At 54.5% G+C, this 14663-nt stretch overlaps 5 protein-coding genes across 5 annotated transcripts; 4 read left to right on the top strand and 1 right to left on the bottom strand.

Annotated features, from left to right (window-relative positions):
* The first annotated feature begins 559 nt into the window (after positions 1–559).
* On the top strand, positions 560–1986 carry BJX67DRAFT_347468 (YoaK family protein). Its single transcript, XM_071028536.1, has 3 exons — positions 560–1157; positions 1208–1237; positions 1294–1986. The coding sequence occupies exons 1-3, from the start codon at positions 836–838 to the stop codon at positions 1887–1889; spliced, it is 948 nt and encodes a 315-aa protein (XP_070888469.1). The 5' UTR covers positions 560–835; the 3' UTR covers positions 1890–1986.
* Positions 1987–2958: 972 nt separating this feature from the next.
* Positions 2959–8011, bottom strand: BJX67DRAFT_392029 (putative ABC bile acid transporter; the record flags this gene model as incomplete). Its single annotated transcript, XM_071034881.1, has 3 exons — positions 7437–8011; positions 4854–7376; positions 2959–4809 (listed from the first exon to the last, which is right to left on the bottom strand). The coding sequence occupies exons 1-3, from the start codon at positions 7791–7793 to the stop codon at positions 2959–2961; spliced, it is 4731 nt and encodes a 1576-aa protein (XP_070888470.1). The 5' UTR covers positions 7794–8011.
* Positions 8012–8261: 250 nt separating this feature from the next.
* On the top strand, positions 8262–9600 carry BJX67DRAFT_347471 (putative carboxylesterase). The gene has a single exon (XM_071028537.1). The coding sequence runs from the start codon at positions 8315–8317 to the stop codon at positions 9221–9223; it is 909 nt and encodes a 302-aa protein (XP_070888471.1). The 5' UTR covers positions 8262–8314; the 3' UTR covers positions 9224–9600.
* Positions 9601–9774: 174 nt separating this feature from the next.
* BJX67DRAFT_379046 (TspO/MBR family protein) lies at positions 9775–10399 on the top strand (the record flags this gene model as incomplete). Its single annotated transcript, XM_071032480.1, has 2 exons — positions 9775–9877; positions 9948–10399. The coding sequence occupies 2 exons, from the start codon at positions 9775–9777 to the stop codon at positions 10397–10399; spliced, it is 555 nt and encodes a 184-aa protein (XP_070888472.1).
* A 657-nt stretch (positions 10400–11056) lies between these two features.
* BJX67DRAFT_347472 (uncharacterized protein) lies at positions 11057–11987 on the top strand. Its single transcript, XM_071028538.1, has 3 exons — positions 11057–11349; positions 11404–11512; positions 11580–11987. Exons 1-3 carry the CDS (start codon positions 11333–11335, stop codon positions 11658–11660), a joined length of 207 nt encoding a protein of 68 aa, XP_070888473.1. The 5' UTR covers positions 11057–11332; the 3' UTR covers positions 11661–11987.
* Positions 11988–14663: the final 2676 nt, after the last annotated feature.

Here is a 14663-nt window from a genome sequence, read left to right on the forward strand (position 1 = left end):
CGGCGCAGAGCAAACTACTTCGATATTTCAGCACCATCTAATTCTCGACCTCAAATAACACTATCACGTACTTGGCGCTTTCGCCATAATCGATCTCTTTCGCCACCCGCTTCAGACGACCAGCAGACGAAGCATGCAGCACCACGTCGGAGTTGGATAAAGTGCCACCAATCCACCGTACGGCGCCCAGGTAGCCCCCTGCAGAAACTCTCCGAAGTCCGGCAGAGCGCACTACAGGGGGGCGGGTATCTCGTACAGACGTCTGTCGAATAGTATACATTACTTTAACCCTATTAGGAAGTCGAACTGCCTGGTTGAAGTCTGCCACTGTCCGGCTCGGAGTGACCGAACAAGGGTCTGTGCCAGGGATAATGAAAACTTTGACTCCGAGCAGCATCCAGACAACATACCTATCAAGGTTGGAGCGGAAAGGAACGCAAAATTGCATCATGCTCTGCAGGGCCGAGAGTCTGGGCATCACGGGAGATCCCCTCTGCCTTTCCTCCGAGTGGAACGGAGCGGTCCGGTTTCGGGGAAAGTCGCGGGACTATCCGACAGACCAACACAGCCCACGGAGGCTGAGCTGACGCGATGCTTGGCATTCAACAGCCCCCTCTGAGAGGAAAGGGTGGTCACCGTGGCCGTGTCGGGGGTTGCTCCGGACTCTGTGCAGAGCCAAGTATCTTGGCTTGAAGGTGTTGGGCTCCGCTCCTGCCGGGTGGCTGCCGCCAAGGTCAAGGTCAATCTCTGAGGGTGATAGCAACAAATTATCCAATTGGCCCTGGGAATCGGGCAGATGGTTACATTGCCGCTGGGGTGAAAATCCTCATCCAGGATGGGCCCGTATTGCAGGGTCGTGGCGCAGCTGGTTGTCACATCTGGAGTTAGAAGAGGGGCATCTGGTCCCGTCTTCCATGGTTGCGGGATATGGAGTCAATACAACCCAGGGGGTGGGATCTATAACCTGTATCAGCAAGCCGTCACTTTTGCTTTGGGCTTCTCTGTAAAGCGTCTCCCGGCCCTCATCATGGGTAGGCCTATCTCCCAGGGAAACTGGGTTGAAAGGCTGAAAGCCGACGTCACTCCTGCGCACGCTGACAAGCTATTATATGCGTGTTGTCTCTGTTCAGGACTGGTGGACAGTACCCTCTACAATGGTGAGAGCTGTGCATTCTGCTAAGCGAAAGGTAGAAGCTGACAGATACAGCCTACAATACCTTTGTGTCAATGCAAACTGGTACCCTCTCCCTCAACTCACAACCAATTCACCCACCCAGCTCACTATAGGCACAGGCAATACCATCTTCGTCGGCCTGGGGGCATCAAACCAGAATTCACGGCCATATGGCTGGGCTCGGTCCCTGACTTCCATCGGATGCTTTGTCCTGGGGTGTTTCTTGTTTGCTCGTCTGAACAGCGCTCTGGGGCCCAGGCAACGCGGCACCCTACTGCTGACCTTCTTTCTTCAGACAGCCATGCTCATAATCACAGCGGTGCTAGTGCAGAGCGGGACTATCCCTGGTATCCAGGGTCTCGCCGGAGACAGCACGGAGACCGAGTGGAGCCAAGAAGCACCCATCGTACTGCTGAGCGTCCAGTCAGCGGGCCAGATAGTTGCCAGCCGCGCACTCGGCTACAATGAGGTGCCGACGGTGGTGATCACTAGTCTATTGTGTGACCTGGTCTCGGACCCGAAGCTGTTCTTTCTTCGAAACGCCAAGCGGGACCGGCGTGTGGTGGCTTTTATTCTGACCCTCGTGGGAGCTATCGCGGGGGGTTGGATCACCAAGGCTACTGGAGATATCTACGCCGTGATGTGGCTGGCGGCTGGTATCAAGTTCGTCATCAGTATGGCGTGGATGTTTTGGGAAGAGGATGATAAGATGTGAAGCATGTTGTCGTGTAGTTAGCGACCCTGAGTATATAGCCGCGATAGTTGCGGGCTGTTCGATGGAAAAAAGAAGGGTAGAAGATACAAGACTTGGTGGTTGGATTTAATTTTGACTTGTTCAGCAACGTTGCAGCGCTACCTTTGATGCTTCTCAATGCCTGGATGTATAATCGCAGAGTAGTAGTGTACCCCCCTCCTGCAAAGCGTATTGATAGTTCCTCCCAACAGCCTTCTACTGGATTTCGACTCCGCATACCTAGAGGAGGCTTGTTATATCATGGGCTCATATAATGCACAAGGGTGGCAGTAGCGAGGCGCCTTGAATCATTCCGTTCCGAGGAAGAGCATCAGCCACATGGTCTGGTATCACCTTGGGTAACATCAAGTCCACGCTACGCCAGGGGATTGGCCGGATGCGAGATCCGACCTGGAAACTGAAAACCGGGGTTGTACGATGACTCCGAGACGCTGTTCGCCCTCGGTCTCGCTGCAGTGCAGATGTGGGCGCGGATGTTCCTCCGCCCACGCAGCCGGTCAGTATCCATGGCAGAGACGCTGTTTCCAGTCGTCCAGACCGAGCTCAGGGCCGAGCTTGCACAGTTGGAGGTCAAGCGTGCGCATGGAGACAGGTCGGGGCATTTTGACCATGCCAAGGACGATTACCGGCTCTTTTACGTCCATCTCAACAACGCGGAGAGATGGAAATCATGGCGTTGAATTTACCTATTTCGTGAAGAAGGACAGCACGGCCGTGCCGGTGAAGGTCAAGGGCCATTACGGGGGCCTTTACTGGGTAGGTCTGTTGGTCAAGTCGAGGAGTTTGTCGCCGTGCCAACCACGCATCGCCTCCTTCTGGATTACGCCGAGCACACCAAGAAGGACTGGTACGAGGGCTATGAGAAGTGGCATCATCCGGCCTCGCCGTTGACTTGGTCGATCGCACGCTTACCCTGTTCTCCAAACAACTCTACGGGACGAAGGGCAATCTGTCCGAACTGTATGACAAGAGAAAACCAACGCTACAAGTTCATATCATACAGAAAGCGACTGATGATAACACATCCAAATCAATGCTTGCCAACCTCACCCCGAATCATCGCCTCAACCCTCGCCCTCTCGCCACTCCTCTCCACCAAATTCCTAAACACCCCCCCAGGAATTCCCACAAGCTCCCTCGGCGTCCCGGACTCCACCACCCTCCCCTCATCTAGCACAAGAATGCAATCAAAGTCCGCAATCGTGCTGAGCCGGTGCGCAATCACAACGAGACTACTGTCCCCGTGCCCGAACTCGCGCCGGATCGACTGTTGGATTAGACTGTCGGTCTCCATGTCCACGGCGGAGGTCGCCTCGTCGAGGACCATGATCTTTGGGCGCCGGATTATCGCGCGCGCCAGGGATAGGAGTTGCCGCTGGCCTTGCGAGAGGTTTGTTCCGCCTGATGTGATGGGGGAGGAGAGGGATGCAAAGAAGCCGGTTGGTTTGGGGGGGATTTCTTCTGTAGAAGACCGGGTGAGTGTGCTGCTTCCGCTTAGGTGGTTGCTGGAGCTGGGGCGAGAGCTAGAACGACAGCTAGAGCTGCTTGAAGGGCTCGACGCGAGAGTCGACGTATCCTCGAAGTGGAGGAGGTGTACTCGTTCCAGGGCATTATACAGCTCGAGATCGCTGTACTCGTTAAACGGATCGAGATTCGACCGGATCGTCCCAGAGAATAACACTGGGTCTTGCGGGATAATCGCCAGTCGGCTCCGCAGGTCGTGCAGCTTTAACATCGAGATATCAAGACCGTCAATCAAGATCCTCCCGCGCCACGCCTCAAGGAACCGAAATATAGCAAGTGTAAGCGACGACTTCCCCGCCCCCGTGCGTCCCACCACACCAACACGCTGGTTATTCCCGACCGCGAAGCTCACACCCTTCAAGACAGGCGGGAGGTCAGGCGCGTATGCAACTTCGAGGTCCTGGACTTCGATCTTCCCCTTCGTCGGCCACCCAGCGGGCGGGCTGTAGCCACCCTGACTCTCGGTTTCGATATTCGTGTACTCGAGCACGCGCTCGGTGGCGTTCATTCCGATCTCGACGTTCGCATAGAACCGCAGACCCATCGCAACGGCGTAGTTATACTGCAGCGCGAAACTCATCGCGAACCCTGCTAGCGCGGCACTGACACCCCCACCACCACTGGGCATGTAGACGACTACCGAGGCCGTGAGAGTCGAGAAGAGCGCGCCGACAAGAGCCATCCAGAACCCGAGCCAGCGGTTGAAGAGCCACAGGTACCATGATGCCTGGGCGTGGGAGTCGATGAGGGCGTACATCTCGTGGATGTATGTTTCTGTTTTGTTGAATGCGCGGATTGTGGCGAGGCCGGCGAGGCTTGTGCCGAATTTCTCGAGGACGGGGCTCTTCGCGGTGCTTTCGAGGCGTTTGATTTCGCGGACACCGGCGAGGTAGTTTGTGCATAGACGGGTGCAGAGGATGAGCAGGGCGCAGGCGAGTATGAGGAGGAGGGGAGAGACGGTGGCGCCGGCGACGAGGATGCCGGTTAGTTCGAGGGCTTTGTAGACCAGGTGGCCCAGGTCGTAGCCGAGGCGCCAGTCGAGGAGGTAGATGTCTGAGGTGAAGCGGTTGAGGATGCGGCCGAGGGGGACGGTGTCGAGCCAGCGGAGGGGGGCGCGGAGGACGGTGGTGAGGAGGTCGTCGAAGAGTTGGCGCGAGGATTTGATGAAGGCGGTGGCGAGAGCCAGGCAGCGGAGGGTGCCGATGAGACAGGCTCCGGCGGAGATACCGACGTAGATGGCCAGGTAGAATGCGAGGCTGTTGTCGGAGTGGTTGACTCTATTCAAGGTGTGTTGTGAGGTTACGGCTGGGGTGGGATTGCTCGAGCCGGACGCAGTCCACACGCTGACCCACCATGACTGGTCTGTTAGCACATATTTAGTTTTGGACTTCAGAGACTTACTCGACCGACGAGAAGGGCCATAAAGGCCGCATATGCGAGAAAAGCAAGTATCCACCACCACACGCGATTGCCCCTGTTGAGGTACGCCGCGTACACCTTTAGCGATATCGACCCAGTCTCGCGTTTCTCCTCCTGCATGAACTTCCGAATAGTTTGCATGCTGAACACAGAAGAGCGCCTCCCACTAGCCGCCGAAGAACGCTTTCTCCTCGGGAGCTCCTGCGTTGGTGGTGCGCTCTCCCCGCGGCTCAGCTCAGCTTTGCCCAGCACGTCCGTCAAGACACCCGTCGCCTGTAGCTCTTCCACCGTCCCTGCATGACTGACAAAGCCATCCTCGAGCAAAACGCAGTAATCGGTTCGCGGGAGACACAGTCCCAGATGGTGCGTGACAAGAACCCTCGTCCGACCTTGCCCTAACTCCCCAGTCAGCGCATGCTCATACACATGCCGTCCTGTCTCCGCATCAAGCGCACTGAAGATATCGTCCATGACCAAAATACCGGCTCGGGAATATAGCGCTCGTGCAAACGAAATGCGCCATCTTTGCCCCCCGCTCAAGTTGATGCCGTTTGCCCCGATGTCTGTCAAGTCTCCGTCCGTGAGCATTGCCATGTCCTTCTCGAGTCCAGAGGCGAAAAGGGTCTTGCGGTATCGCTGTCGATCGTACGGCAGGCCGAACAGGATGTTTTCTTTGATAGAAGCGTTCTCCATCCACGGGTTCTGCGCCACGTATGCTATAGCTGTGTCAAGGATCCAGTTTGCGCGGGTTGCGAGGTGGTCGAATCGCTCTGATGCTGGCGGAGGCCGTGGGACTGCCACTGATCCTGAAAGCACGTCGCATTCGCCCAGGATTGAGGCGAGTAGTAGGCTCTTACCCGATCCCGTCTTGCCGACAATCACGCTCAGTCCTTTCCGTGGGAAGCGCAGGGTTAGGTGTCGGAGGAAGAAGCGTTCGCATTCCCAGCCGTTATCGTCGTCGTCTTCGTCTGACGGCCAGGCGACTGTTGCATCGGAAAAAGTGATGTGGGCGATGTGTGCCGTATTGGACATCTTCTCTGCCGAACTCAGATAGCTGTCGATACGATCTGCACTGACCTTGGCCTCCATAGCTTTCGAGATGAGATCCGGCAGACTCGCGAGAGATGATTCCAGAGACCCGAAGATAGACAGCGCCGTAAACGCGACAGAGGGAGAGAGCTCTCCCCGAGTTAATGCGTGAACCGTGAGTGACACTGCAGACAGCAACAACGGCCCCATAATCCACACAGACACCATCCCAGTCGTATACACTGATGTCTTCCACAGCAGCCCCAGCTCAGCCTCTCGCTTCTCCTGAATCCGGTCCTGCCACTGCTGCTCCAGCGCCCCAAACTTGATCTGGCGGATCCCCTGCAAGACCTCCGTCACCGCGCTGGTCCGCCTGTCGCTCGCTTTCATGAACTCCGCCTGCACCAGAGCATACCGTCTCGTCAGCCATGAGTTTAGCGGCGTTAAGAGAATGGCACCTCCAATGCCAGCCATCAAGCTCGACCACCCGATGAGCCGGGCCAGGAAGTACGCGGCAATAGCTAGTCGGATTACGCACGAGGGAATGAGATAGCTGAAGGTGACGAAGTCCGCTATACGCTTTGAGTCGACGGCCGCGAGATTGACGATGCTCTGGCGGTTTCGCTCTCCTTCTTCTCCCTCTTCCTCCTCTGCGCCCCAATCCTCAGTTCCCACGCTCGAGTGTCCGGAAACCTTGGAAGACTTGACATCCTTGCACCGCATCGCCTTTGCAAAGACTAATCCAGATAAACCCTCGTATATTGGAACCCACAGCTCCGAATAAATCAGCCACCAAAGCCACGACTCGATACTCGACGACAGCGCAAGGAGCATCCCCAACCCACCCACCCAAACCCATGCCTCAGGCCCTGTCGAATAAATCCCAATCACCTCTCGCTCCTCCAGCGCCTTCAGAATCTTATAAAGAGCTACCTGTGGCCCAGACCCCAGCACGCAAACTACCAGACTAAGGGACCCCTGAATAGCCAAGGCACGCGCGTGCCTTCGCACAAGGGCAACCCAGAGCTTCCGAGGTCCAAGAAACGCTTCGAGTCGGAGGTGTACCGTCTCTGCGCGCGCGGCAAAGGGGAGTTTCGGTAGATCGTGGATTTTTAACTCTTTGTTTTGCGACGCGTACCGGAGGAGTGCTGTTGCCCAGCCGTATGTAAAGCGGTTGTAGGCGCTTACGCTGAATTCTTGGTCGACGACCTGGCCGTCGAAGTAGACGTTTGGGCGGCGGGGGAGGAGGAGGCAGACGGCGCTTCGGAGGGTGGCGATGGTGGTTTGAGTGAGAAGGAGGGCTACAAATGCGGTGTTGACCTTGATTGTGTGTCCATTGCTCCAGAAGATGGCCGTTTGGGCGGCTATCACGAAAATGGAGAGGAGGCTCGCCCAGAACGCATGGAGGGCGAGGTTGTATCTCTTCACGCGTGATGGCTCGACGAAGAGGGAAACGGGTTGAATGCACAGCACGATCTATTCAAATTGTTAGGTCATGATCTACGTCCAGTGACGAGAGAGACGGAGATAACTCACCCATCCAACCATCTGAACCCACGACGAGACGGCATGGTATCCCCCGAGAGAACAACTCCCAACGACAGCCTGCGCCAACGACACCGCAAATCCAACGACCGAGAGCATCGAAATCCCCCATCCCTGCCACCGAGTCGACCTATCGAACTCTGCAATCGATGACTCGGTAGCGTCGCCGTCCTCGTCACTATACCCAGCGCTCTCAAACGGCGAATCCGAACCCAAATCACCCACCCGAATCGCATCAGAACCCCTCAACCAGTGCACGACAAGCCAAAGCGCAGTACCACTACAGCACACGATGCCGAGAACCCCCAGGATACATATTCCGAGCGCCAATATCTCTGTTGATGTCATCCTGCATTACTCCTCAGCTGTCGTGGAGCGACAGGGAAAGGAAGGTAAAAAAGGAAACGAAAGACGGAAGAGAGAGCTGTTTGCAGAGAAAGAATTCATTATTGACGCGAACTTCTCCCTGAAGGGGTGAGGCGCGGGTCGTACATTCTCTCCTTCATTCCTCCTGCTGAGCGGGCCACGGGGTGGGTTTGTGTACCGTCGTGACGGGTACCTGCCAGAGTGTCTTGGCGATCAAGCCTGCGGGAGATTGCTTGATACCCGGGTCACCGTCCCATCTTTCTCCACTAGCTCGAATACAATGATGCTTTTCATAAGAGGAGTTGTTTGGAGGGTTTGCCCTTCTGACCTCGCTGGATGGCCACAAATATTTTGATTGGCTGCTCTATTCATAGCCTCAATGCCAAGCCTGTTCCTATTTGGGGGGAAGAGTGCGAGGTCCATCGTATAAAGCCACCCCCCTCGTCTCACCCTGGAAAGTGGTTTTTACCAGGCTTGTTTCCCCCAAGCCAGCGTCCATCACAATGGCTGGTCTCTTTTCCTTTGCGCGGTACTTGTATTTAAAAGTCCTCGTTGCCTTCTCACGCGGTCTCTTGAAGCTCCTTGCGCCGTCACCAAGACCAACGCCTGACAAGGTCTTGGAGATCCCATCGCGCGATAAAGACCGCACTATACAGACCCATATCTACAAGACATCCCCGGACGGAGCGGACGACTCAACTCCTGCCCCCGTCCTAATCAACCTGTACGGCTCAGGCTTCGCACTCCCATTCCACGGCACAGACGACAAGTTCTGCCGCCTCATCGCCGAAACCACAGGCCACGTTGTCCTCGACGTCAACTACCGTCTCGCCCCCGAACACCCCTTCCCCGCACCCCTCAACGACGTCGAGGACGTCCTAAAGTACATCCTCGATCGCCCAGATGAGTACCACCCCTCGCGTGTCTCGATCTCCGGCTTCTCCTCCGGCGGCACCCTCGCCCTCGCGACCTGCACGGTCCTACCCCGCGACACGTTTCGATCCCTGATCGCGTTCTACCCCGCGACAAATCTCCACCAGAACCCGAGTCTCAGGAAGGCCCCTGTCCCCGGTGGGAAGGAGCGCTCGGCGTTCTGGACGCGGATCTTCCGCGAGTCGTATATCCGGGGGATGGATGCGCGCGATCCGAGGATTTCTCCGGCGTTTGCGGATACGACTGGTTTTCCGGATACCGTGCTGGTTGTTACGGGGGAGTTGGATGAGTCGGCGGTTGAGGCGGAGGAGTTGGCGCTGAAGGCGAGGGATACAGCGGGGGCGCGGAAGAGAGAGGTTGTCGTTCAGAGGATGAAGGGGTGTGGACATGCGTTTGATAAGAATATTACGGGGAAGGTTAAGGTGTCGGCTACCAACGAATCGTACGACCTTGCTGCTCAGATCTTGAAGAGGGCATAGCGCAGTGCAGACGAGGAGGAGGAATACTATACGCCTTGACTTAGTGCGATGACGCAGTAGGGAAAGGTGGCATTGTCGTACGAGAGCTGCTTGCCGAGCTGTAACTGTTGAGTAACATGGAGTTGTGGCCAGATGTCGTGTCGAGGTGATTGGGTCAAGAGATCAGACTGATGAGAGATCCAGGAACGGGGTCATGTCAAGATAAGATGATACATACAAGACCAGATTGTGGAGTCAAATTGGTGATCGCGTGCCTCTCCATGGTGCTGTTCTGTAAGATGAAGGGGTTCAAAGGTGTATATACTGCAGTGCTCTGTCATACAGTGCTCTGATCATGCATTAATCCGACGATCAGGCTTGAATAACACTAATTTGGCAGCTCGTGCATAGTTCTAGACCACATGTTTATTGAGAGTGAACCTTGGTTCTGGCATCAACCCACATTGAGCCGTGATGACGTCGCCTGTCCATCACAACTCAGCCCAAACCCCAGACCCTCGACATACAGCACCTCACCCCAGCATCCCCTCACGAAAGCGAATACCAGCAAAATGCCACTCTCCTTCGCTCTCCTGGACGTAATTTTCGCCTTACCCCTCCTCTCAACTCTCACACCCATCGCAACGGGATCAACCGTGGGATATCTCGTGAACCGTGCGACTCCCGTCTACCCCAACCCAACCAAAGCCCAAAGAACAGAGATACTGATAGAACCAACAAATAGGCCACGGCACAAAACACCTCTATAAAAACCTCACCCAACCCCCCCTCGCCCCATCACCCTGGCTCTTCCCGCCCATCTGGACAACCCTCTACGCCCTAATGGGGTACGCCGCCTACCACGCCTCAAGCACACTCGCCGAACAGCCAAGGGCAGCAATGCAAACACTGTACACAACCCAACTCGTGCTTAACCACCTCTGGATGCCACTCTTCTTCGGCCTTGGGCGGCCGGGCCTCGCGGCACTGGATATACTGCTTCTGGGCGTGACTGTCGCGGCGCTTATGGCGGGGTTGTGGGATGGTGATCGGACGGCATTTTGGCTGCTTGTGCCGTATGCGGTGTGGTTGGTGTATGCGACGTATTTGAATATTGGGGTTGGGGTGTTGAATCGGTGGAGGGTTCGTGACACTACTGCTCCGGGTGGTGGTGGTGGTGATGCGAAGGAGGGGTGAGTCCGGTGTTTGGGGTCAGCGAGGGCCAACAGGGGATGTAAAGAGGGGAAGACAGGAAACCAAGCTTTTTCTCCCTGAGAGACCGTTACTGTTCTTTGTCTGGAGGCCCCTGTGGATGAGGGTTCCTCGTGCTCTTGGGGGTACATTATTATAGTTCAGGCACTTAGGGCATGGGTGGAGCTAGTACAGGTACCATTCCCATCGCAAAGAATCCTGTCCAACACTCTGTATCTCCTCCGCCCCGGGGTAATTGTGCACGAACAGACAACAACCAGGGATCAATCGATCCTCTCATTCAGAATACGAGCCAGAGAGTGTTTGGTTCCCTTGTTGAGTCACCTCCGAGGTGAAGTTCTCCGCGGGGTTCTCCGCGGGCTGGGCGGGCTTGATCCAGGTCTTGGCGGATCTGGACCTTGTGATTTGAGCGTTTGATGGAGGTAACATGCAAAGATCCACCAGCCAGGGGTGTAAGGCTGCTGGTTTGGTGTGACTTTAGGCACTAATATACTCTCCTCGAGATTGATGCTATATTTTGAATCTTAGCCTTCGCCAGCACTACATCCGTCTTACTACCATGCTGTACCGTGTCAGGGTCGCATTTAACTCCGAAAGTACCCATGAGCGGTCAAAGTTACTAAATTGACACCGTTGCCCCCAGAATCTTTCTTATATTCTCAATAATATACAAGCAAGATGCCATAGAGAAGAACGGATGTATACGAAGTTGTGGAACACTACCTCTGAAGAGGTGTCTACTCTCCCATAGGAAGTCCGCTAAAAGCTACCCCTCGACTTGCCCGAGCGAAGAAATTCAAAACAAAATGGTTCCAGGAGGGCCTCCCGAGGACCGCCCATGAGCAACCAGCAAATTATACATTTCGATGGCCACACCAGGCCCGAAACTTGGGGACGTCATCGAACGCAATCCACTGCATGGCAGCTCTTCGTTTCTGTCTCGGATTAGCCATTATCCTATAGAACAATTCGGAATCCATTCCACTTACAGGAGCAGTTGCTCTCGCTGCAGCAAGTGTTGGTCTGTGCGGTGTTATCCTGGCCGCACATCCAGGGGAGCAGTCGGTACTCCAAGCAATTTATCACCATCGGTCTATCCTACAAGGCCATCAAGTCAGGTGTGAGTCTCGCAAGGAGAAAAGCCGGCATTGATTGCAGTGCGTACCTCGCAATAGGCATGGACGTTGACGGCGGCCAGGACAGGCAGGATAAGGAGGTAGAAGCGCATCTTGCAGGTTGTCGCTAAGCTTGACTGGAAAAACTGGATTGAAGGACACAGTTGAGCAAAGATGGTCGATCTCCTAGCAAGTATTTATACCCTCGTCGGCCGGAGAGGGATAAGAGAACTAGCAGGTCATAGAACACGCACGCTCCCCGTCAAGAACGGCCCCCAATTTCTGCTGCAGGACGACTGGCTAGAAGGATGCCAGACGGGCCCGCGGGCGTAAGCAGAAAGCTCATGTATGGCTCTGCCCAGGTAGCACGGGATTGGGCCATGTGCGAAAAAAGTCACTGTTTCAGCCAGCCGCTTCGCCCAGGGGCATAGTCAGAATTGATTCTTTGAGAGTGGTATAATTTTTGGCTATCACCCTGGATGGAGGCTGTGTCCGCCAACTTTATCGGTGTTCAGCTCCGCTAGCGGCCGCAACGTGACCTCAGCTCTCTGTGGTTCCAACCTTTTTTCTCGTGTCTCGGCCAATAAGACGACAACCCGAGCAAACTTCAAGCACCGGAGATTTGGAAGGCTCAACGCCTTGTTCAATGGCTCGATGATGAGTAAAAGCAAATTGGACGGGGGATTTGAAGGAGGCAGGCGCAGCCGGAAGGGGTTCGATACAAACCAGGGGACATCCCTATGACTCTATGTGATTGCTTCACGTTTATTGTACGAAGTGATTGATCTGTCCGAGAAGCCGCAATATCTCAAGGCTTGTGGTGCTCAGGAACGGCGAGAGGTAGTGTGCCCTGGGTTCTCACCACACTTACATCGAACTGCCAAGCTGGTGGTGATAGGCTGGACATGCAATCCTCAGCCCTGCGGCCACCGCTAGCCAACAGCTAAGTGTTGGAGGTGGGTACATGAACCTCCCCAATTTCATGCAGGGTCCACAACAGCCATGCAGCGTGAAGATTCAATGGGATCTTTCTTCAGGGGCCGTGCACTGCCACGCCGCGGACGACCCCGTGAGACCCCGCGGGCGACCCAAAGCGGCAAAAAAATAAGACGCATCTTTATCCTTAGGAGCTTATTGGATCCAAAGGGCTGTTGGCAGCCCTTGGCATGCAGTAATCTCTACATGAGACTAGTCTTCAGTTCAAAGGCCTGCATTCAACCACCTCTCTGCCTACTAAAATTGGACCCAAGTTAAGGTGGATCTCCAAGGTGAGCGAATTCAAGATGTTGTTAGGGGCTATGCTGGTTGATACGTTGAAGAGTGTTTGGAAGGAGATAGGGTTGATTTCATTTGTAATGGAAGTGGTAACTCTCCATTTGGTCCATAGTCAACTGTAAATAGAGCCCAACACTGATGGTCTCGCCACACGCTGGTGGATTAGCCTTGTTGCTTCTGTTTCAATCCAAGCTGCATGTTCGCGCTGCCCGCTCGACTTACGAAAACATTTAGAAACTTTTATCCTGCTTTTGATTGGGTATTGCACAACGTTTCCCAAGTTGAAGTCAGGGTTGAGGGTTGGGATCCAAACACAAGGACCATCAAGGCCCTCGCTCCCGGCACTCTTTCCCCAGTTCTCGAACAACAAAATAACAAGAAAGATGGCCCAAAACCTACAACAGTAGAAAGTATGATTTTCTTAGTAGCATACTTGAAATACTTTAACCCAAAGCGTGCCTTGGTTGAACTTCCCCCAGGTCACTAATTCTCACAGGACGAAAAGGGATATCAGGACAGATGACCGTCTTGCAGGAGAGAAATCCCTTCTCCTCCTTTCAATTTCTTCTTCTCTTCTTCCCCAAACCCCCACTTTGAAGTTCTTTACGATTCCTATTGCTGGACTTAGAGGTGCTAAGCCCGACCTAAACCCGACCTGAACCCGCCGGTTAACAACTGTAACCCTAATCTAAAGAAGGTTTGTCCAGGACCACCCGGGCGCAGCCATACTGGTACATCTTGGAACGTTCAAAGCTTTCTTGGAATTTATTCGCACAAACATCAAAGACTGAATTCAGGAGGATCCCACGGAGGACATAGTAGATGAGTGGCAGTGTTGCCTTCAGTCCGCCCCCGGGAGTAGAGATGTCTCGTTACTGTTGGAGAGAGAGAATGTAACCTGGAGACCAACCTTGGGTAGCCACTTGGTAACTTGGTAGCATCACATCCGTTCGGACCATGGACTATGTGCCGCGAGCGATCCCCAGCTGCTTCAGCGGCTTTGCAAGACGCTTTGACCCCGCCACACCAATCTCAGAGTGGACCAACCTGTCCCAAGCTTTGGTTGAAGTCGTACGCTGCGGGCCCCAGTTGTCTGGCTTTGTTCAGCGTAGGCGCCATTCCATGCGAACTCATCTGCAGAGCCAAGGTGTTTGCGTCGGTAAAGATTAGTGCGGATGCCTGAACTTTCAGGGAATGAAAGGGGTTAAGATTGGAGAAGGGGGTGTGAGTGTTTCGCTTATCGAAGCGGCGCCTTTGGCCCTTTCTCTTGACGAAAGCTGGGGCTCGAGTTTTCTTTCATGGTGATTGGTAGTATGACTCTTCGAGAGTATTTCAGTTATATGTGGATCCGATTTGGTGATAATTGAGTATTAGCGCAGCCCGAAAACAAAGAAAACAACGCAGGGCGAAAGAAACCCTAGAGGAGATCTGTCATGATCGTACCTAATTCTGGACTCGAAACACCACCAAAGGTTCTTTCAACAACTACTCGGCGTGGACCAACAACGTCCATTGGCTCGGTAAGGCAAATACACTCATTCAACAATGCCATAGACAAAGGAATACGCTCGCCCCAAGGCTTCCTCCCCTGATCAACAGCCATTTCCTTGTCTTGCTGGGCACAGGAAGACAAAGGCACGCATAGAAAGATAGCTACTGCGCACGGGTTTCAATGAAAGGAATTCTGTGACATCTCCGGGTCCTGTCGTCCGTGTAGACTCCTTCCTCTTGTTCCCGGTCTCCAGTTTATTATCTAATTTGCCGAGGTAGAGCGAACTTACCGGGAAGCTCTGCGCGATGCGCGATGATACTTGAGGGGAGTCGGAATGATTCTGCCCTTGGAAAACAACGCAGGTTTG

The sequence above is a fragment of the Aspergillus lucknowensis genome (genome assembly GCF_044049455.1).
Source record: "Aspergillus lucknowensis strain CBS 449.75 chromosome Unknown BJX67scaffold_9, whole genome shotgun sequence".
NCBI lineage: Eukaryota > Fungi > Ascomycota > Eurotiomycetes > Eurotiales > Aspergillaceae > Aspergillus > Aspergillus lucknowensis.

Bases quoted from the DNA above. Each gene is read 5' to 3' on its own strand.
- BJX67DRAFT_347468 (XM_071028536.1), top strand. From the start codon at position 836: ATGGGCCCGTATTGCAGGGTCGTGGCGCAGCTGGTTGTCACATCTGGA. The intron at 1,158-1,207 runs GTGAGAGCTGTG...TGACAGATACAG, and splicing joins GGACAGTACCCTCTACAATG to CCTACAATACCTTTGTGTCA. The intron at 1,238-1,293 runs GTACCCTCTCCC...CTATAGGCACAG, and splicing joins CTTTGTGTCAATGCAAACTG to GCAATACCATCTTCGTCGGC.
- BJX67DRAFT_347471 (XM_071028537.1), top strand. From the start codon at position 8,315: ATGGCTGGTCTCTTTTCCTTTGCGCGGTACTTGTATTTAAAAGTCCTC.
- BJX67DRAFT_347472 (XM_071028538.1), top strand. The intron at 11,513-11,579 runs CTACAAGGCCAT...TGCAGTGCGTAC, and splicing joins TTTATCACCATCGGTCTATC to CTCGCAATAGGCATGGACGT.